This window comes from Dipodomys ordii, unplaced genomic scaffold (assembly GCF_000151885.1).
Source record: "Dipodomys ordii isolate 6190 unplaced genomic scaffold, Dord_2.0 Scaffold97, whole genome shotgun sequence".
In the NCBI taxonomy this organism is placed as follows: domain Eukaryota; kingdom Metazoa; phylum Chordata; class Mammalia; order Rodentia; family Heteromyidae; genus Dipodomys; species Dipodomys ordii.
In genome coordinates this window covers 5,339,373-5,363,044 of record NW_012267313.1, presented here as the reverse complement: position 1 = coordinate 5,363,044, position 23,672 = coordinate 5,339,373, and the positions used below count along the sequence as shown (strand labels likewise).

The window sequence follows — 23,672 nt, the reverse complement described above, 5'->3', positions numbered from 1 at the left end:
GAACATTTTAAGGCTTTCTGACAAAGTAATGAACCCTACTTTGAAAATGTTGCTTTAATGTATCTGGAATTTTCTCTTCTCATTTCTATAATAGCCAGGATTAAGAACCAATAAGAAATAACTGTGCTTATATTAAGAAGACAATAGGATTTTTTTCTGCAAAAAGATAGGGTTCTTCGCTATTATGGATATCTAGTCACACAAAACTGGAGGAGAGCTAGAGGCTCACTGGCACAGCCTTAGGAGTAACATCAGTTCTTTCAATGAAAACGGAGAATTTATGCCATTGTGACCCTCAACTTATTTCCTGTAGTGGTGTCAACTCCAAGATGAAAACAACTGAGATAAAAGCAAGTAACGTGTATGTTGATGGAGAATAAAAATTAAATTAGAAAAAAAATTAAATTAGAAACTGGGTGTGGTAGCACACACCTTTAATCCCAGCTATAAGAATGAGGCAGAATGAGATGTACAAGACATTATGTCAAAAAATGAACTTTACAACTTTGGCCAGAGTGTGTGTGTGGGGGGGGGGGTTAGGGGGAAAAGAGGAGGGAAGGAGGAAGATGGGAAGGGATAGGAAGAGGAAACAAAGGAGGAGGCTACAATGCTTGATAAGAAATGTATTCATTATCTTGCCCATGTAATTGTAACCCCTCACAATAAAAAAAAAAAAGAGGAAAAAAAGAATGAGGCAGGAAGAGGGTAAGTTCCAGACTAACCTGGGCTTCTAACTGAATTCCCATCTCGGTCTCCCTATGCAAACACACAGACACGCATATGCCCAAATCACAAGCAGCTCAAATTCAGAAATATATAAATAAGGTCACTGTAGTAGGTCTATGTATTAAGGAGACTGTATACTTACACTGAGGTTCCTAACGATTTCTTCAGAATTAACTGTTTCAGAAGAAAAAACAAATCATATTACATACTTAATAACTGCAAAAAAAGTGAGCAGCTCACTGACTTTGCATGTATATTTATTTATGAATAGCTATGATTTGGTAAGATTAAATTAAAAATGATTTCAAGCAAAATGATGTCTTACTCTACCGTTTAAAAATACAATAGTAGCCATGTGCTAATAGATTCGTGCCTATAATTCTAGCTACTCAGGAAGTTGAGATCTGGAGAATCAGGGTTTGAAGCCAGCCTGTGGGGGGAGAGGGGAGGTCCGTAAAACTCCATTTCCAATTAATCAGCAAATGTCCATGTTGGAGGCATGGCTCAAGTGGTAGAGCACTAGCCAGGAGCAAGCAAGCCCTGGAAGCCCTTAGTTTTAAACAAAAATCGCCTCAGTATTTTTTCAATGGACTCATCTGTTTAATATAGGGAAATGACATTTTGTCACTACTAGGCACCATAAAATGTAAGCACAGGGCTGGGAAGGTGGCTCAGTGGTAGAGTGCTTGCCTTGCATGCCTGAAGCCCTGGGTTCGATTCCTCAGCACCACATAAGCAAAAAGAAAAAAGCCAGAAGTGGCGCTGTGGCTCAAGTAGTAGAGCGCTAGCCTTGAGCTGAAGAGCTGAGGGACAGTGCCCAGGCCCAGAGTTCAGGCCCCACGACTGGACCCCCCCCCAAAAAAAAAGAAAAGAAAAGTGGCTTTGTTTTGGTTTCCCTGTTTGTATATAGTGCAGCAAAGGTCTTGGTATTTTCATTATGTAATTGTGAAGAGATCCAAATGACGTGAGGGGCAGATAAATTTGCATTCTTATGTTTAAGTAAGGTGTACCTCTCACAGTATAAATCACCCCCCCCAAAGTAGCCAATAATCCTACTGCATGATGTACTGTATGATCAACTGTTTAATCGTATAAACAGAATGTAAATGTATCCCTGAACGCTGTGTTCTAGTGTCTCAAGATTCTTTTATAGCACCAATCTCTTCACCGGGCTGTTGTTATGATGTCCTTGTCACGGAACATGGTTAGTGACAGGAAGATAAACCTGGATGTTACTGTAAACCACAGCATTTTTTTGAATGAAAGAAAAAAATGAAGTAACCCATCAATATAAGATATTACAATAGACTAAAAACTAAAGACTATCCTGAAATATCAGCATTCCTCCTTTGCTTCTGTTTGACCTTCCACCAAAAGTCACAGGGGCCTATTCATCCTGGGCACTCTGGTTGTGATGCACATCCATTTCTACCTCTCTCCTTCCTCAGCTGGGTCTTCATACTTACAGGTAAAGAAGTCCTCAGGCACCTTCTGACTCCTGATGCGAGGGGCAGGCCCTTGGTACATATAGAAGTTTATTCGGGGAAAATAATCAGTCATATATTCCACCTTCTCACAGTAAGTCTGGTCCATCCCTAAATTTTAAAAGGTCCATTAAATATGCATATGGTTTTCTCCAATAGATCTGTTCAATAGACTTATACACATTCATGTATTTATATATATTAACAAACACAGATATAATGTTAGTAAATGTATGCAACAATGCAGGACATCAACAAACACCCTTCAACTGCCTGTCTGCATCAAATAGGAGATACTTACGCTACAGATCTCAAAGCTCCACTGAGAACTTACACAATTATTCTACTACTTTACTGACACTCTAGGTGGCAGAACTTGAAAACTGACAGTCAAAGAAACAGGGAGGAATAATAAACACATATGTTCAATATTTAAAAAAACTATAGGCTAATTAAATTTTTATGTCTGATTTATCTGGAAGACAATACAGTCCATTTTTAATCAAAATAGCAACATGTATCTTTTTAAAACTAAAGCCTAAAATATTTGTTTTTAAAATTATATTATTTATACATACATAACCAATATGTGGTCTAAAATGGTTTGTTAGCTGAGTCCGCAAGCACATTTTTGTTTCTTTATATATTTACTTATGTTGGGACAAGATCTTGCTATGGAGCCCTGACTGGCTACAGACCAAAGCTCTCCTAGCTCAGCTCTCTTCTGCTCACCCTTGCTGTCTTGTTCTTTCATAGATTTGGAGGTCAGCTTCCTTGAGGGGACTAGAAAAAAAAAATGCAAGTCTGTCTCACTTATTTCTCAACACTCCAAACCTAGAAAATTCAGCATCAATGAAGCACTTATAGATGGGTATTAGTGGAGGGCCTGGGGCTATAGCTCAGTGGTAGAGTGCCCATCTAGTATGCTTGAGGCCCTGGGTTCTACTCCAACACTGCACAAAGGAAAAGGCTGTTCATGGCGTGGTAGGGGAGGCTGCTACTTTATTTATTTCAATTCTCAGGTTAATCCTAAATAGAAAAATGAGGGGAGACAGACTTTGAAAACAAAAAGCTATGATTAAATGCACATCTATTCACATGATTTTAAATACACAGAGCCTGGTAAAACTGGCAAATATCATAAAGTACAGTCATTCTGTACATAAATATCATAAAACATAGTCAACCTACAATATCATGAAGTCCAGTCACTACACATGAAGCTATCAGTAGCTGAAAAAGCCTGAAAAGTACTTTCTAGATTGAATACTAACCTAAACATGTTCCCATTGAGTACAGTAACTCCATTTTACTGAGGATAAGGTACACGGAAAGAGTTTCAGAAGTATTAAGTAACTAGAAATTTTAATTTAGTCTTTTTCTCATCATCTACCAAAAATTTTATTCTTTGCTTCTTCAAGAATCTCTAGATCTGGAAATATAGACTCCAAAATAGTTTTGTGTGATTTCCCGAAGTGACAAAATGTACACAATGATAAAATATGATTTTAATTTTTAAAGAAAGCATACCATGGTCGGTCAACAGGATGATATTGACACAGTTGTGTAAGTTCCGCTGTTTGAGGCCCTCCATCAACATTCCAAAGGCATTATCTACCAACTCTAAGGCTTTAATTACCTTTAAAAGCCAGAATAAGATTGTCTTTGTAAGGTGTTTTAATTAGCCAAATCACTACACTGTCAAGTAAAAATTAAATACATTTCCTTCTCTAAAATTTGTCAGGTTTTGAAATAAAACATCAGAGCCCAGCACCTATCTTAACTGCATTTATCAAGTACCAATTCCCCACATTTCTGTAAGAAAAAAAAAACTGAACCATGTTTCTTATAAAAGAAGACTGTTTATGTAAGGTCTGCACAGGGACACCTCCTTCCCTCTTGGCTAAGTTTCTGCCCAGTATCTGTTACCTAGGTAACTGGCAGACCTGTAAGCAGTCACCTACCCCTCCTGCCAGGTCATATCCTGGGCTACCTCCTGTCACACGCCTCCTATCTGACCTTAGGAGGTCCCAGACCCTGAGGTCACATCCAGATCCAGTGTGGCCACACCTTTCCCCCACCTGGCCACATGTCTTCCTGTCCCTGGCCTAGATAAGTCCTGGCCCAGGAAACAATGCTGGACATCAACAAACAGTACTCAAGTCTAAATGTTGAGAAAGGGAGACCCAGCCGTTTTCAGGAGAATAAAAGTGTTGCCTCCATTTGGGAAGGTCACCTTGGTGATCTGGGAACTAAAGAAGCAGCATACGCTGTGACGTAATAATGCTACCGTAGACATTTTTCCTAAGTAAATACTTAGCATACAAACGGAGATTACACGCAAAGATATTCATCACATCACATCATTGATTTATCATTTAAATTTCAGGAACTATAAAATATGGAATATATTTTTAAAATGTGTAATGTATAGCCCTTTATTTTTGTATGAGAGTATGGTGAATGTATGGTGGATGGAGTATTTATAAGGCATAGGAAGAAGCTCACAACCCAATGTTAAATATTAACAAATGAAAATGCAACTATGTACACACTATAAATATTGAATGATCCCATCTTAATATAGTTAAATATATTGGCCATTTCTAAGTAAATGTACATGCATAGAGCAATAAAAGAAAATATGCCCAGGTACTACTGACTGTAGTTGTCTAATGAGTACATTGGAGTTAATTTTTATTCCAGCATTTATACTGTATTCTTTCTTTAATATTTTTCTTTTTAATACTTTTTCCTTCAACATTTGCCACATTATCAATACAGTACATTGTACTGACCCAAAGTTTAAGTGAATTTCACTGATAGAACTTTTCCAAAAAAGTGAGACTATCGAAAGAAAGAAAGAAAAAGAAAGAGAGAGAGAGAGAAAGAAAGAAGGAAGGAAGGAAAGAAAGGAGGGAAGAAAGGAAGGAGGGAAGAAAGGAAGGAGGGAAGGAAGGAAGGAAGGAAGGAAGGAAGGAAGGAAGGAAGGAAGGAAGGAAGGAAAGTAGGAAGGAAGGAGGAAGGAAGGAAGGAAGGAAGGAAGGAAGGAAGTTGGACATGGGTGGCTCACGCCTGTAATCCTAGCTACTCGCCAGCCTGGGCAGGAAAGTCCGTGAGACTCCTATCTCTAATTAACCACCAGAAAATCAGAAGTGGTACTGTGGCTCAAGTGGTAGCTCAAACTCTAGCCTTGAGCTGAAGAGCTGAGGGACAGTGCCCAAGCCTATAGTTCAAGCCTTATGACCCAGAACAAAAAGAGCTGGAGGCATGGCTTAAGTGTAGGTGCCTGATTCCAAACCTCAGCATCACCTAAAAAGAAAAAAAGAAAAAGAAAAGTTCTTGGCAGAGCGTGGTAGCACAAATCTATAATCCTAGCTATTGGAAGAGGGGATCAGGAAGGTCATGAGTTGGCTACATAGTGAGACTTCATGTTAAAAATATTTAAATAAATACATAAGTCAAAAGCTCTTGCCTTCACTCTATTTCAAATGCTGCTCCACCATCTGCATTTCAACACTCTACTATCACTATTTCATAAAGCTACGCAAGATATACAATGCCACAAGAACCTTTCACTCAAACATTACTCAAACTATCAAATTTTTGGTAGCTGAAACATTTTAACCTGAAAGGCCTATGCTCACCAATACTACTATACATCAACTCTGTCTCTTTTATTCTTTCTCCTTTATTCCTTTCCTCAACAGCTTGCGTATCACTTTCTTCATGGGTTGGCATGCTTGACAGAATATTAGGCCCACAGAAACTGCCCTGAGGAGGCTCTGAAGAGTAGAGAGAAGAGAGTTTTTAGGACAGAGGGTTGAAACCCAGGACTTGTGCCTGGTAGGCAAGTACTCTATAACTTGAGCCACACCCTCAGCCCTATTTGTATTTTGTTTTTGAGATAGAGGCTGATTAACTTTACCTGGTCTGGCCTCTAATTTGTGATCCTCCTGTCCCTGTCTTCTGAGTAGTTGGGATTACAAGTGGAAATTCCATGCCAGTCTAAAAGAAGGGTTTTAAGATCTGAAAAGACTAGAGCATGTTTCACCATGGATAGTGGGTAAAAACAAACTAAAATAGCCTTTGTGCTTTATATGTCATTAACTGAATGTTGTGTTGTTATTTGGGATGTCAAGGGGAGGGGAGAAGGTAAATGAGGGAGGAAAGGCTGGTGAATACACACCACATTGGCAAATATAATCCCTAACTTTGATATTTTATGATATGAAATGACAGTATCACCTCAAGGTCATAAGTAAATTGTTATCAAAAGATTCAAGATGTGGTTAATAAGGCAGTTATTCCTTCCTAGATTCGTAACTCTTTTGTGATTACAAAAGCAGAGATCCTGTTTAGAATTTTAGTTATTTTGATCTTCTCATGCATTTGTGGACTACAATTCTGTTTAGGAGAAACAAAATAATAGTTTTTATTTGGGCTAGATGATGTCCCACTTGTTAAAAAAAAATAAAACTTACTCTAGCACTGACTGGTCCATTTTTATGTCCTGCAGAATCAGGCTCTTCCACGTATATGGTATAAAAATTGGGTCTAGGGTAAAATTGAAACAGAGAAAGACATTAATAATTTGGAGGCGATCTACAGGCTGCATTTGGGTTTTGTTTTGTTTTTATCTAGAACCTATTAGCTATTGCCATCTCTTTCTCCCTAGCTTTCTCCTTGTCACTATCAGATGGTTAAACTTGACCCCACCAAAGATGTGTCTCCTAACACAAAGTAGATAAGATGCCACCCAGATATGAACATTGGCACACTTCAGTTGTGAAAGTCTTCTTTGTCTGTACAGTGAAGATCTCTTTTAGTATGCCCTAACTCTTTGTATTGCCTAGTTCTTAATTTTCTCTTGACTCGGTGGTGCCTTACTTATGTTTTCAGACAGAAGGTTTCTGTGGTACTATTCGTCTGGTACTCTCTTTCAGGATGTTCTGACTCCTTCCTGTAGCCATGGCCATGTGCCAATGTCACTAGCTCCCAGAGTCACTCCTGAGAAGTAAGCATTAAACCCACTTTCCTTTCTGCCATAGCTCTCTATCTGCTCCACATCTACCTTTCTTTTCTTGTTCTGGCTCTGTCTCTATTATGAATGTGCTGACTAGCAAGAGTACCAATTCTTGAGTCTTGAAAAATGCCCACAGAAAGATAATGCCAATGTGTTTGTTTGTTTGTTTTTCAAAAATGGTCACGGCTAATAAAGGATTCCAGTGATTACTCTCATTTCTCTACCTATGCCAGCACATTTTTGACCCCAGATATTACCTTTCAGCTTTTGGAAGGTCCAGCCACTTTAACAGTGTTGAGATCCTCTTTTCATATGGGACAGAACTGGGGGCAAAATTAAGAATAATTTTTAAAAGTGAATTAAATAAACCATAATTACTAAAATTCTCTCTGGAAGTTAGGTCACCATCTTCAGATATCAATATATTATCAACTTACTGCAAAAAATTCAGTATATTCAAAGGGTATAATACTGTTTTCAGTATTTATTAAACAAATGTAATTTCAGCACTATATTGTAAATTCATTTTGCTCTATTTCTTCCTCAGTTTTTCTTTCCTTTAGTTTTCCCCAGTTAAAATAATAAGCTATTGTCATCCTTTCATCCTATAGATCTTGGTAGAGAGATAGATGATAAATGTATAGAAGATGATAGATAATAGATGGATGATAGAACGATAGACAGATAGATAGCTAGAATATCCATTGCCAGATACTAGTGGTTCATTTGAAATAGAATGTATCATTGAACAAACCAAAAACTACATTTCAGTAGAAGAAAACAAAATATAATAGACCTACTACCTAAATTCTACAATACGTTAAAAGGTAACAAATGCTAAGGAAAATAGAAAAACTCAAGTAAGGTACCCTGAGAAACAGGTAAATTCTAAATCTTAGTGTTTGAGAGAGGGTAATATTAAAGATATATTTGTGCAGCAGCTTGAAATCGGTGAAAGAGGAGGCATTTGGGTCTATGGAAGGAATCACCTCATACAGAGAAAACAACAGAAACAAGTCTGGTTTGCTGAGGCCAGCAAAGAGGTTCAAAGTGCAGTAAGGAGGAAAAGATGGAGGCCAGTCTGATAGATAGAGAAGGGTGGGTATCATCCCCTGCAAGGCCTTCTAGGCTTTTCCTCTGGCTGACCTAGGAAACTACTGATCTCTTTTGTATTCAACAGTGTATCAGGGTTGTATCTCTTTCACGAGTGCTCTCCATGCTTTCTTAGAAGGGGGCACATTAGGAATAACAGGCAGAGTACGCAGACTGGAAGTCATTGAAATCTGTGCAAAATTAGTGCTGTGACTGGACTTGCATTTTAAAGGAATCCTCTTAGCTAGTTGGCAAAGAACAGGTTACAGGGGACAAGAAGGAAGCAAAGGGATGGGGAAAGAGGCAGCTTCAGTAATCCAAGCAAGAGATGGCAGCTTCTATCAGATTGGGCATGCTGGGGCCAATGACACAGTCTCTTACTGCTCCCTTTGTGAATTAGAGCCCAAAAATGAGGGATAAAAAAACAGCAGAATCCATGACTCCACGATTTAGAGTCCAAACTACTAGAAAAATAGAATTATAATCAAGATGAAGAAAATAGGGAGTTAGGAGTCCAGCTCATCGGTAAAGTGTGTGTTAGCATTTGTGGAGTGCCAGGTTTCACCCCTAACACTTTTTAAAAAATGAGTCTAAAGAAAAATGTCCTGAGCTAGGTGCCAGTGGCTCACGCCTGTAATCGTAGCTACTCAAGAGGATGAGATATGAGGATGGTAGTTCAAAGCCAGCCCAGGCAAGGGAAGTCCGTGAGATTCTTATCTCCAATAAACCACCAGAAAACTGGAAGTGGCGCTGTGGCTCAAGTGGTAGAGCACTAGCCTTGAGCTGAATTGTTGAGGGACTGTGCCCAGGCCCAGAGTTCAAGCCCTACAACCAACAACAACAATAAAAATTCCTGGTCATTTCTGTGTAGATGGACTCTTTTCTGAAAGTGCTACAGTACCTGCTGTAATTCACATATATGGTTGGAAAGGAGCCATTGACAGCCACATCTGAGCCTGGCCAGTAGTAAGCTGCAGCTTTTAAACCTTGATATATTGCTGTCAGCCAAATCTGCAAGAAGGAAAGATACACAGGAAAATAAGAAAATAATAGTGAAACTCTTGAATGCCCTCACCCTTGGAAATGAGATGGATGCTGTAATATGTCAAGTATAGAAGAATGATTGGCCTACTGTCACTTAGAGAAACAGAGGTTACTTTAAATATACAAAGAGAAAGCTACATACTGGTTGCCCTTGCCACCAGGCGGGATTGTTTTTCTCCACTGAAGAAAGTGAAAAACTCTTGTTGAGATGTACATCATACATACTATTGTCAATGATGCCATGTGATTCTGGATACAAGCCCTAAAAATATCAATTTTAGAAAAGATTAAGATAAAAATAATTCATTCATTGAGAGAAGCAACCATTCATCCGGACAATTAAAAAATTCATTCGTGAAATACATGTTTATGTTTAAAATAGCATATGATCTGTCAGTCACATCTAGAAAGGATGGTCATTTTACCTTTCAATATACAACACCCAAATCTGAACCTGGATATTGATATATTTGTTCTAGTTCTTCCATGTCTGAAGCAGCAAAAGAATGGTTTGGGTTGAGGGTGTGTGTGTAGTAACTGTTAATAAAGTTCTTGTATTGAAATAATAATTAGCCACTTTATATTAGCAATACACTTACTATCCAGAAGCTTTTATATATTCCAGTATCCTGTCTAAATGGGACTAAAGCAAGTTATCACCACTTTTGCCAGGAATTTGCTCAGTCTCTATTCTTCCTCTTTTCTTTCCATTCACATCTATCCATTTAATCAGCCTACACATTTGTATGCTATTACACCTGTGCAATTATAAGTACTCTTACATAGATTTGGGGTATTATTTCAGAAACTTATTATATATAATGCATATATCATATATATGTGTTAGATCAATTAAACTAATACTTTGCATATAACCTTTTATTTGTATATATACATAACTGCATGTGTATATTTATAAGTAATATATACATATTTGTGTAAAATGTATATATAGCATCAGTTTTCACATTAGTTATGATTTACAAAGTTGTGGTAAACACTGAATTAATGAACATTGAACCATTGCTCCTATGAAAAATATAGGGTTCAGTTCCTAAGGGCCTCTGGTTAGAATATTCATGTGTATTGATCATTTCATTACTTTATGTCTGAGAAGCATACATCATTCAAAATGTATTACTGGCTCAGTCTATGTAACCCCTGCCTGAACGAAGTTTACCCAACGCATGTTATTTTCTCTGGCAGGCATCTTTCTCCCTTCTTTCTCTGTGATCATTGTGATCATTTGAAACAGCCACTGGTAAAAGCACAGCCATGTACAAGCATGGGACTAAACAGATGACTGATCCAAACGTGCACTTGCTTCCACTGGGAGAGCTGGGTACAAGGACGGGTGTCGCAGCTGAGGACTATGTATCTGGCAGCTCGCTGTTTAGGCTGCTGTGCTTTCCCATAGTGTCCGCATAAGCACTGAACTTACAGATTCATGGGTTACAAACAAGTTCCACTGAGTAGATAAATCTACAAACATAGAATCTGCAAATAATTAGAACATGCATCTACAAACACGCAATTGCTTAAAGGTAAAAATTTAAATAAGGTCTAGTCACTGTTCCACAAATGACTAAATGCAAAGTACTGAAGAAACAACTATCCTTTGGTGATTAAGGAGGCAGAGGACCTTTTTGCTCCTCCCTTTTTTCTTCTCCCCTTCCAACCCTCAGAACTTTCAAGACATATAAGAAATCTGCTAGTCTTAAACGACTTAGTTTTCCTTTGAGTTCAGTTTAATCATTCCAACTATATCCTTTTTTACACATTGAAGACAATTCATTTGTGTTAGTTGCTTTATGTGAAGAGATGTAGACAGAATGAAATCATTTGTGAAACAAGTCTTTGTCGTGTTAAAGATCATGAAATGACAGAAAAGGACAAAATTCCCATACTCAAAGTGGTGGCCCTCACCAATGCCATCCATTCTTAGCTCCTTGTCAATTGTGGGGCTTGAACTCAGGGCCAAGGTGCTGCTGTCCCTGAGCTTTTCCTAGCTCACCATCTGTTTCCTGAAGGTCAATGCCAAGATAGCAGACAATGGTGTTTCTTACACCATAGGGCTATTCTGGACTTGTGTGGAAGAGAATCTATTCTAGAACATACATTCACACTTAATGCTTCACACACCCTACTCATTTCATATTAAGTGCTGCTATCCTAGCTGAACTACTCCATGAACTATCACCACATATACCTGTGAAGTTCACAGCATGAGTTTGGCCAGTTCTTGCCCCAAGGATCTGTCAAATGAAGTCAGTTTTCTTAGCTGTGGCTGGTCTGTCAGTCTTTCCAGTGGGCCAAACACTTACCGTGACAATAGTGTAATGATTTGGGAATGTTTTGGTAGGATATACAGCTCTCATGTATTTTGAATGGATTCCACATGTTTCTGCAACAAAAATGGGAGAAATTAGAAAGTGGTATCTTTCCCAGAAGTATTTTGGATAACCAAAAATATGAATATAAATATGAACATCCCACAGAAAACTGAAGAGTAGATTCAAATTGGAAAAGGAGAGAAATTCCCACCCTTTCACACCTTCTATTCCAAGAGATGTCCACACTTAGAAGACGAATGAGTTGTTTTCTCACTTAGGCTTTGCAAACTCTATGGTTTCTGTCACAGCAGTCCAGCTCTGCCACAGAGCACTCAGAGGTAAGAGAGCAATAGCCAGGTGCTGATGACTCACACCTGTAATCTTAGCTATTCAAGAGGCTAAGATCTGAGGATCATAGTTCAAAGCCAACCTGGACTGGAAAGTCCATGAGACTCTTATCTATAATTAACCACCTGAAAACTGGAAGTGGAGCTGTGGCTCAAAGTGGTAGAGCACTAGCCTTGAACAAAAAAGCTCAAGGACAGTAACACCTTAGTCCTGACCTAAAGCCCCACAACTGACAAAAAAAAGTAAGACACCAACAAGCATGAATGCTATGTTATACTAAAGCTACAATAATAGACACTGAGATTTCAGTTTTATATAATTTTTACATGTTAGAAGATGTTCTTCTCAAACCATTTAAAAATGTAAAAATTTATGCCTAGCATATCACAGGCCATTCAAAAATCAAATCAAGCAGAGGAGGCAGGAGCCACGACCCCCAGCTTACTGACCCCTGACCCTAAACTGCCCTGAAGTATACACTACCTGCTGAGTTTGCTTTCCCTGCTCTCCTCTTACTGCATCTGGTCATTACAGGAAGAATTTCTACAGCACTTGTTTGTCAGATGATTGTTCCTATATGTAAGATATCCAATAGTACAGAAACTAGCATGACTGTCCAGGTAACTGGACAGGAAGTTGACTTTACAACATAGGTCCCTGTCACAGAATAAATGTTCACAAAATGAGCTGACTTTGCCACTTATTCTCATCAGCTAATTTTCCTCTACTCTGTGTTTCACAAAATATGCCACTAATTTTGCTTTCATTGTTCTGTTGTTTTCAATCTGTGCAATCACCCCGTTTAAGGTCAGAAACACAGGAGCACAATGCTATTTCCTTTGTTAGGAGAGCAGGACAAGAAAGTTTCCATATCAAAATCCCATTGCCTCTGATTCAAAGTGAAAGCTTTCCCAATAGATTCTATTTCCTTTGAAAGATAAAAATAAAATTGATGCTTGGCCAAAAAGTAACAAGTCGTGTAGCTGGGAGCAATGAATGATTTTCCTAATGAGCATGAAGCTGGACTTCTTCCCAGCCACTGTGCAGTGTTTCCAATATGATCCAGAGATTTCTTCCTTCAGAATCTTCTAGAACCCCATCAACACCAATAAACTCTACTATATAAGGCCCTCTGATGGGAAGAAAGAGAGCTTTAAAAAAAAAGCCTACATTTTTAACAAGCAACCCAGATGAGTCTAATATCCTTAAGTTCGAGAACCACTTAGACTTGATACAAAAAGCATACTTCATAAAGTTTCATGAAAGCTGAATGCTCTAACACAGAAGCACAACACTGTGATAGAAAAAAAGAGGGCAAAGGAGCCAAGAAGCAGGAAACACCTCTCTTTAGAGAAAATGCATAGGTAGCCTGTGGTAAAGCCTAGAAGACTTTGAGAGGACTTGGGAACTAAGATGAACCAGACATGCTAAAGGTCAAAAAGAAAGACAGCTTCACCTAGTGTCTCGCTGACCAGTCTTTATCATCTGCATGCGGCTGATTGTGCAGGACTTACTCAGCTTATTGATATTTGGTAATAAAGTATTCCATGTGTCTAGATATTCAGCTCTAAAGCCATCCATGGAAAACAAGATTACTGGCGGCAGGTCAAACCTGAAAAATGGAAAACAATCGTGCATGATTTTGTTAGAAAAGTACACTTTTCAGAACAACCCTCTACATTTAAAAAGGGTTAGACAATATAAAAAGAGAACAGTTTCTGGATTAAGTAATAATTGCTCAATTCTACCATCATTCAGGTGTAATTATGATATGGTATTAAGAAATTAACAACGTCACAGACTTTGCAACCTTGCTACTCAGAGATCAAGGGCACATTTACTACTGAACTACCATGCACATTCTTGTAACTATGACCCTCACTTGTTTCCTGAAGCTACATTCCTAAAGATTAAATTTTCTAATCTAAGAATAAATAGGCTAAAATATTTTGTCAGTTCTCTTCTTATTCTTTTATGATGAAGACAAGTAGTATTTTACACATATTGCGGTGTATTGGTTATTTTAAAGAATGAAAAATAATCTAGCTTCATATTTATTTTCCTGATTTCTAATAAGGCTAATCATTTAAGCAGCTATACTTTTATAGCCAATGATAAAACTTGAATAAAGACATGGTGGATGACAAGAATTATCATCTTACTGGGCACTGGTGACTCACGATTGTAACTCTAGCTACTCAGGATGCTGAGATCTAGACAATCGTGGTTTAGATCAGAAACGGTTGAGAGGCACCATGTCTAATTAACTGGCAAAAAGCCAAGCTGGAGGAGTGGCTCAAGTGGTAAAGTGTCAACAAAGCAAATAAACCAGGCAATCTTAAGGCCCTGATTTCAGGCTCCAGAGGTCAAGCCTTGGTACCAGCAAAAAAAAAAAAAAGAATTATCATCCTACTTCTTTCATTTCATGTTGTCATTAGCAAAAATTTATCTATCATTTCCAAGTGGATATTGACATTACTTGCACCTTATCAATAGAACAGGTAGAGAGGGTCAAGTGACTTATCCACAGTGTTCTACCACAGGAGGGAGAAGGTCTAAGAGTAGATCTAGGTTATTGGTCGTCATTCTGACTTAACAGCCCATACGCCTTACTATGCCATGAGAACTATTAAAAATCATAAAATAAAACAGTAGACAGAAATGCTAGCTAAACGTCCAGCAAAGTAGGTTTCACTGAAGTTATCAGTGAATTAGTAACACTAGGTAATCATCATACTATACATAAGACTCACGGGAATAGAGGGCAGGGGCAGGAATGACTCCATTGGAATCCATGGAAAGAGAGGCTGGTGGGAAATGGTTAACAAGCCATTCACTATCACCAACATCTTTTTCTTCACCAGCTTCCTTTCTGGTCTTGCCAAAGTCAATAATAATCTCAGTAAGTGTATAATCTCTTTGTTCCATGGTTCCAAATTCTTGGTGGACAAGTGATTTGCCAATCTGGGGCAGGTTATTTGGGGCCAGAGGTCTAATGCTTTTTAGGAGGACCTCCATAAAATCTTCCTGCTCACCTCATTGTCTCTTTCTTCTCAATTATCAGCAGAAAGGTGAGCCTTAGGGGTACTAATAATTCTTTCCCCTGTTCTACCCTTTCACCTCCTGTTTGGGCCAACCATACAGAATCTCAGGCTCAGTCTATCAATAAGGGAACACCAAACTACACAGACTTTAGGGCCAGGCTGCCAGGATTTGCTTCTTGCCTCCAGAGATCACAGGCAATGTAACCTGGGGCAAATGGCCTCACAGCTCTGTGCTTTGTGAAATGCACTCCATTACAAGAGGGTGAAGATCGTAGGGCCTGCCTCAAAGGAATCTCTACAAAGAACAATGAGAAATATTTTACAAGGAATAACATGTAGGGACACTATTGTACAAAAGTACACATCAGTACATAAAAATAACTACATAATTTATCATTGCAATTACTATAATTAATAAATATTATTATATTGAACCCTGGACTTCATACATGGTAAGCATGCACTTTACCAGTGAACTATACCCTGAGCACACTTGTTACATTTATTGTGCTTTGGCAGAGATGAGTTGCAGTGTTATTTGACCTTGAAAAAAGCCATGTAGAATTATTATGTTTGGTTCTGGACATGCTAAAATAGTTTCATATGTCAAGTTCATCTAAAAAAATGAATAATGAAAGAAAAGTACCAAGAGAAAAACATTAAAATTTTTGAATACCTGCCACATGGCTTACCTTAGAAGTAAAGTTGGTTCTATTATTTTAACTTGATTATTTGATTATTATTTTGTGATGTTAGAAAGGGAACTCAGAGCCTCAAACACACTAGGCAATCATTCTCCCCTTCCATCCTCCTCCACAGACTACTGTTTTAAGATGTAGCAAACATTTCCCCTCTTCTACAACATTGAGTTCTCATATAAAAATCTTCTGAACTAAGCAACATCAACCTCAATAGTACTATTACAATTTTATAGATGAAACTCAGGGAAGTGACCTGTAAATATCCCTCAGGCAAAGCCAGGACACCAACTCCTCTCCCTTTTGTTCTAAGTCCTTTGTTTCAGAAGTGGCTGAGGAGGGCAGCAGGAGCTGAGGATTGGGGCAAACCAATACAGACACTTCTCTCAATAAAAGGAAAGTTTTAGATGTCATAAATATGATTACAAGAGTAGAAGAGAGGGAAGAGGGGAAGTTAATCAGTTGATAATCCACAAACCACCACTAGTTTAAAAAAAAGGACCATTTTACATTCCTGAATATATGCTAAAACTTTAACTGAAAACCTATCTTTCCACCTTTGATGCCACCGTTCCCTGTTCATAATCCCAGCCAATCCAGATGAGGCAAGTCCTGCCCCTAAGGCTGTCCGCCCACCCAAAGCATTCGCCGTTCAGCTCTCCTCTCTGTTCTATTGCCAGTGTATGGTCAGTTGGAACAAGGTATGCCTTCCTTCCCCAGTTTCCCTAACAAACAGATGCTCTCTGATCTGATCCAATGAACCCTTTCCAACAGCGACTTCTCCTTTCCCTGGAAGGTGTGAGAACTGGTCCTGGACTGATTTTTTTGTTTGGTTTGGTTTGGTTTTTGGCTGGTATCTATAACAAACCAATTAACTTATTTCTTTCTGAGTTCCTTCAACTCCAAGAGTTTAGATTTAACACCATAGGTGCTTTTATTTCACTTTTTTAAGAGAGGACATCTCACCATATGGGCCAGGCTGGCCTTTAACTCCCAGGTTCAAACAGTCCACCTTCCTAAGTGTCCTGAGTGAATGGGACAACAGGCTCACTACAGCCGGCTCCATACACCTTTTTTTCCAATGAAGTGCCCCATTTTAACCTGCTGATTTTCTTAGAGCCATATAGCTTTATTTCTTCCATACTCACCATCATCGTTCCCCTGCCAGACCCAGAAAAGAGTGATGGAAAGGGACAAAAAGAAGAAGAGATGGATGATGTGGTCACCTCTCCATGCCTGAGCAAAGTCCTCAACATGCTAAGAAGCATGGGAGGGGTGGGGAGTTCCACCACAGGCCCATTACTGGTGCTCACCTGACAAAGGCCTCTCCTCCATGATGCAAGGACATCCTTTTACTATGACACCTTCCTCCCACGAATCTCTTCCTCTTCCCTCAGTAAGAAAAAATGGGTAGTAGCAGGATGTTCAGAGGAAAGAGTTCTAGCAAAAGTAAACTCCAGTCCTGACCATAAGATCTTGGGAAATTTAATCATTTCATACTTCAATATTTTAGGCAACTATGAGGTGTGACGATAATAGATTAATGTCACAGTGCTTTATACACAATAGAGCAAGCAAAGATCTGTTGGCTTTGAACCTGCAAGGACGCCAATCCTGTATTAATCCTCCTGTTTTGAAATAAGTAGAGTGGAGGGAATTCTACCCGCCTCTCAACTGCAGTATCACTTGCCAGCTGTTGAAGGAGGATGACAAAACCCAGGCCATGCATGCTCACCCTTCTGGGCACTGAGGCTGCGGGGTTGTGGTGCAGTTTTCTGTTACCCACGGAGTCTCCCCTGCAAAGCAGATCACAATCTTTACACTGTTGTACCACGCACAGGAAAAGAAGCACCAGTTCAGTGGAGATGATCTTCCTAAACTGCGTAACTTGTGCTGCTCTGATGACTAATTTCTTCCAGGACACAGGAAGTGCTAGTCCATGTGTTGGCAAAAGCAATGCTTCTGAAGATTTGCATGAGATCAGTAATCTGCACTAACTGAATGCCAGGAAACCATGCTTCTAAGGAAAACAAAGGGGAATCCTTTAGATCAAAAACAAAGGGGTATTCCTTCTTGCTGTTAATTATGTTATTTTTCACCTCTCAAGGACAATGTTTTCCAAATGTTGGAATAAAAATAAGTAAGTTAAAAAATCTTGCTTCATGGATATTTCTTTCTACAGAGTACGGCTAAGTAATGAAGTAGAAGTGACGGGGGGGGGGGGTGACTGTCACCCTGTGCAGCCCCTCATGGAGCTGGGAATGGTTACCGATGGCACAAACAGGCATGATGACCTCAAGATGGGGGTAACACCATAACTGTACCACCTACAAAATACACTTGCAAAACCTAAATGAATAAATGACATCAAATCTCAAAGTCTTCTATCTACTAATATGTGTGTGTGGGTGGTGGAAATGTGGATTTCTAAGTTAGTTATGTCACAAAGGATGCAATCAGTAAAACTTATATTGGAAGAGCCTGTAAGACAAATGGGCTCATATAGCACATGAAAACACATCTACTCACACAGAAGCAAGCAAAGTTTGGCCTCCTGAAAACCTATCTTAACCTAGTAGTCAATGAGGTGCCCACAATCAAGTTCTGCTATCCACTAACTAGTCAAGACTAGCCAGCCGCTCCCTGTCAGTTAAGTCCCTTATTTGCATATAGGACCTGAATGGGAACTTTGGGAAGGTATTTTTCTTCTTGTACATATTCACTTTATTTTGCCCTGGGAGCTACAGCTTGACTTGCTCTTGGTCCAGGCTGCATTTCCCATCAAGCTCTATCAGAGATCCTAATTTAAAAAAAAAAGTCTTGCATATGATCCATCCACACCTCTTTGGTTATATTCTCAAAAAAACAAAGTTAGCTTACAATAGAGATACACATATATTAATGTTGTACGGCAGTACTATTCACAATAGACAAGTTATAAATAAATCTAGGTGTTCATCCATGTAATTAAATGGATAAAGAAAATGTAATATAATATATATACATACATACACACACTAAAGCTTTATTCAGCCAATAAAAATGAAATTATGTTGTTTTCAGTAAAATGGACATGAATCATGGTAAGTGAAATAAACTAGTCCCACAATGACATGTTTTCTCTCATTTGTAGAAACCAGGAAGAAAACAACAACAAAACAAAATAAAATAAAACAAAAAAAAGGTTAGGAAAATAAAAGCAGGACTGCTAGGGATTTGGAGGAGGAGGGCCAAAGGGGAAATTAAAAAGCGTAGCTGAGGGTGAATATGTTCAAAGTACATTATATGCAGGCAAGGAAATGTCCTAAGGAAATCTCTTAATATGTACTGCTTAATATATGCCAATTAAAAAATACAAGCCTTGTCTGTAGTGTTCTAGGTCTAGACAGACTTCTACCACTTCTGGACCCAATTCTGGTGACATTTCTACTATAACATTTCCCTCTTATCTCAAATGAGTTTTTATGTAAAATATTAAAAGTATGTTAGGTTCTTTGAGTATGGTGTTATATGAGAAAAGGATTGAAAGTGTGATAAAATTTTGTGTAATATATATGGTATGTGTGATCAGATGTCTGAGGGAATGGTGATTTTACACAAGAACTTCAGTCATTTATGAAGTAGGGAGCTGATGAAATCGGTTGAGTACTTGAATTCTAATCTTGCATCTCATGAACTCTCTCAGGTTCCTTAGTCGTTTAGCCACTCTAGCCACAATTGCTTCAATATATCTGCTGATATTTGAGTCAGGTCATCTCTTCTCCAATGTCTTAACTTTAGGCTCTGTCATTCAGGGTCTCAAACCACAAGCATATCTGGCATGGTCATTGGACAGTAAAGTATCTTGCCATCTCGACAATGATGAAACTGTAAACTCTTTTATTTTTCTGTGCCTCTGGGAAGGGCTCCCTTCCCCTGTGGTGTATAAGCTACACTTCTTCCCGCAGTAAACACCTTTGATCATTTTCTATGTGGAGTAGTACCTGAAGTTCTCTGCCTTGCTTTAAGGTTAGCAGCCCGGAATAGCTCTAAGAAAGAGAGTTCCAGTGAACTCACAGAGGCAACGCCACCAGCGTCCTCTGCTTACCTTGGCAAACACTCTTGTAGTTAACGCAGCAGTCTTTCCTCTGCAAACAGTCATCTGCACAAGAGCAAAGGCTGGACTCCAGTCTGTTCTCCCCACAGCGAAACGAATTGCATGTCCATATTGCAGCTGTTAAGTAAGACCATTCCATTCTGAGCTTTAAGTACATGATACAAAAGGTTCAATTTTATGCACCTCTTCCTGCATTGTTGGAATACTGTCAAATTTTGTGGTTTATCTGCATTCATAAATGGAAATCTGTCATTCAAAACCAAAAAAGCAAACCATGACTCAATCTTCCTTTGCATGGATAGGAGACAGAAATGTGTATTACAAGCTTCAAGTCTGGTCTTGATTGCAGGTGCCCTGTGATTTTAGAGAGTGGCTCTGAACACTGATTTCAAGAGCAGGGATTTCCCATGGTGAAACATCATTAGCCTGGAATGGAATATGGCTACCCATAGCTTTGCCCAGCCTTGTCTTGGGACAGCCAACAAGGAAAGGGACGGAGATCATAGCAGTAACAGTAGCACAATTGTGCCCGTAGGAACACAGGCAGGAAGGATGGAAATGGTGTAAGTCAGGTCTGCCCACAGCCTGGGTATTCTCCCAGGCTTTGTGCTTAGTAGGAGAGCAATTCAAATCCTATTGCTAAAAGCAGCAAGAATTTAGAGGGAGGCTTCTTCCCTTTGCTGCTTGCTAGAAATCAGTAATTAAAATCATATCCATTCTGTTCAGATGACCTTGTTAAATACATGAATGGTGGGTGCTTCCATTTATTATTATTGGAAAGAAAAGATTGAGGGAAATAAAATAAAGGAAATACAGAGCGTTTTTAGCTACTGCAGGTTTCTCTTCCCTCTCTCCTGTCCTTTCCAGATAACACAATGTAAAGAACACTACCATTCCAATTTTCACTGTCCCCCTACCAATAGACAAATACTCCACTTTCCCTGACTACTTAAGAGGAGTAAAGATCAAAAGCTGTTGTGTTTCACCTTTAGGTGAATGTTTCCAAAACTGCTGTAGAGCACTAGTTTCTGAATGACCAAAACCACCAGCATTCCAAGTGAAACTTATGACATTCAAGGACAACTTCAAACAAAATCATACTGGATGGTGGTACACCTACAATCCCAGCACCCAAGAGGCTAAAACAGAAAGCATGTGAGTTTAAGCCAGACTGGACTACTATGAGTTCTAGGCTACCCTGGGCTACATAAAGACTTTCAAAAATAACAAAAGAAGGAAGGAAGGAAGGAAGGAAGGAAGGAAGGAAGGAAGGAAGGAAGGAAAGAAGGAAGGAAGGAAGGAAGGAAAGAAATGAAGGAGAAATTAAATGATAATAGAACTCCACTGACCTTTAAGTAATTATGCAGCACTTCATTTTCTATAGGGAATATAGTATAGACTTCATTTGTAGTATAGCATTTCATTTTCTATAGGAAATGTACTATAGTTTATACTGTAAAAGGGACAGTGATAACAAGAGACCCTGTATAGATACCTATAAAAGGTGCTATGGGCTCAGTTGTATCCTTCTACAATGATGCTAAAATCTGAATCCCCATTAACTGTGAATATGACCTTATCTGTATCTGAATTTCTTGCAGCTAACCAAGTAAAATAAAATCATTAGGGTAAGCCCTTATCCTAAGATTTTCTTACAAGTGGGGCAATTTGAACACCCTCCCATATAGAGGGAAGACTATATAAATGTGAAGGTTATATGAAGGTGATAGCAATTTGAAGTTGTGATGAAACCTGCCAAACAGTGTCAAAGATGGCCAACGACCAGAGAGAAACTAAGAAAGAGGCATAAAATAGATTCTCAAAGTTTTCAGAAGTATCCAACTCTGCCATCACCAAGATTTGGGCCTTGGTGTTAAGAGAATGAATTCTTGTTTTTGTAAGTTACCTGGTTTGTAGTACTTTCTTTGGGCTGCCCTGGGAAACTAATACACAGAGTATTGATGAGTGTTTGAACATGCAGGAGTGATAGCACAAATTACAACCTCAGTAAACAGAGTCTTAAAATCCGTACTTGATTCCACACAAGTTTCTTTAAAATCCCAGCAGCAGTCGCCTCGATCTTGACAGCCTTGATCACACCGGCAGCCCTCCAGTCCTCGGAATGATGAGTCAAAGCATTTTTTCCTGCAGCTGCCTATAAAATAAAGGGCATAGGGTCACTAACATTTAGATGTTATGCAGTATCTCACAACTAGATAACGCAAGTACAGAGAAGTACTTAGCACAGAACAGGATAGATTAAATTGATGATCGCCATAGGTCAGCATGTTCTACCAGTATGCTGTACTAAATAATGAGTCATTGATATGTACCAGGAATGTACCAGGATTATGCAATAGCAGGCAGTAGCATAAAGACCAGGAAGGAGGCAAGTTGACTTCAGCGAATCTTGGGAAAGGAATGAGGAATTTTAAAAAATCAGTGGCAGGCCATCTGCAGAATACTGCACAGGGCACCAAGGCTGAGTAGAGTTCAAAGGTCAAAAATGGACTACCTACCAAGAAGTTTGATGTCCGGCCAATAACAAAACACTGAATACAGGTGATGAGAAATGGTGAGAACAGATACTCTCTGATAGAATTATGATCTCCAATGGTATTCTATAACCTAATTAACAAGTTGGCTTATGGAACAAATGGTATTCACAAATGTGATTATGGATTCTAGTTCTCAGAAAGGTAGAGAATTGAATGGTAGTTACTTGAGGCTGAGATTGCAGAGGGTAGAGAGAGATGGGAAAGGTTAATTGGTGCTATGTTAAAATTTAAAAAATTAAGTTATAATTAGGAGTGAGAAATCCTCTGCTATTGCACAGTAATGTGACTTTCATAACAAAAAGTTATTGAATACTTTAAAAAGTTAGATTTTGAATGTTTTCACTACAAAGGATGATAAATGAGATGTGTTTTCCTGATTTGAACATTATGCAACATATCCAAACATGTATCTATACATCACAAGGTACTCCATAAATAAATGTAATTTTCATATTTTTCTATATCACTTAAAAATAAATTTAAATTAAAAGAAGAGGTAATACCCAGACATGAATGCAGAAAAACTGGAGATGATGCTATTAAGAAAATTATATTATAAAAATTCTCAGAACTGTCAGGTGATGGCAGTTCACACCTGTAATACTATCCAATTTGCATGCTTTAATATCAAAATAATGCCTCTAAAATGGTCCAGCAACATTCATTCATTTATTCCCAGTGGCACCACCACTGGGAAACACAACACCAAGAAACCAAGGGAAGACAGTCATTTTCTAGCTACTATTCATTTTCTCTTTTCTGCTGTGTTCCCATGTTATATAGAAGTACTAAATGTTCATCTTTAAGTGAAAGTAGTACTGGAAACATCAATTAACCACCTCAAAAGAATCCCTAATATAGCAGTGATAAGGATTCTCCCCCTAAGTCAAAGTTTACCTGTTGGTAAACATTTCAAAATAATTTCTTAGAAAATTATCCAAAGTGCCACGCTGACCCCAGTAGAGTCTGCTTAGCATGGGAAACCATCTATCAGACCATGATAGGGGCTTCAGAGACCTATCTGTGAGTTTTGGGACTTCACCGAAGTCTACCTCAGAGAATGGGGCTTTACAGAAACCTATCTCCAAGTTTTGGGACTTCACCGAAGTCTACCTCGGAGAATAGGGCTTCTAAGAGGCCTACTCCTGGGAAAAGGCTGGCAAACCCCTGGGAAAGATGTGTTTCTGCCTATCTTTTCCTCATAAGAGTGCCTATTAATCTTT

The 23,672-nt window shown here is 38.8% G+C and overlaps 1 protein-coding gene across 1 annotated transcript in view; it reads right to left on the bottom strand.

The window, feature by feature from the left end:
• The window catches only part of Enpp3 (ectonucleotide pyrophosphatase/phosphodiesterase 3), a 53,870-nt gene that overhangs the window by 25,432 nt on the left and 4,766 nt on the right, over window positions 1-23,672 (bottom strand). Inside the window, exons 3-14 of the mRNA XM_013026765.1 lie at window positions 21,924-22,046; window positions 19,883-20,008; window positions 17,531-17,591; window positions 13,568-13,665; window positions 11,697-11,776; window positions 9,515-9,634; window positions 9,230-9,339; window positions 7,494-7,559; window positions 6,695-6,767; window positions 3,741-3,849; window positions 2,193-2,321; window positions 869-900 (exon numbers count right to left, since the gene is read on the bottom strand). Coding sequence (XP_012882219.1) covers window positions 869-900; window positions 2,193-2,321; window positions 3,741-3,849; window positions 6,695-6,767; window positions 7,494-7,559; window positions 9,230-9,339; window positions 9,515-9,634; window positions 11,697-11,776; window positions 13,568-13,665; window positions 17,531-17,591; window positions 19,883-20,008; window positions 21,924-22,046 — 1,127 coding nt within the window. The remainder of the gene's footprint in view (window positions 1-868; window positions 901-2,192; window positions 2,322-3,740; window positions 3,850-6,694; window positions 6,768-7,493; window positions 7,560-9,229; window positions 9,340-9,514; window positions 9,635-11,696; window positions 11,777-13,567; window positions 13,666-17,530; window positions 17,592-19,882; window positions 20,009-21,923; window positions 22,047-23,672) is intronic.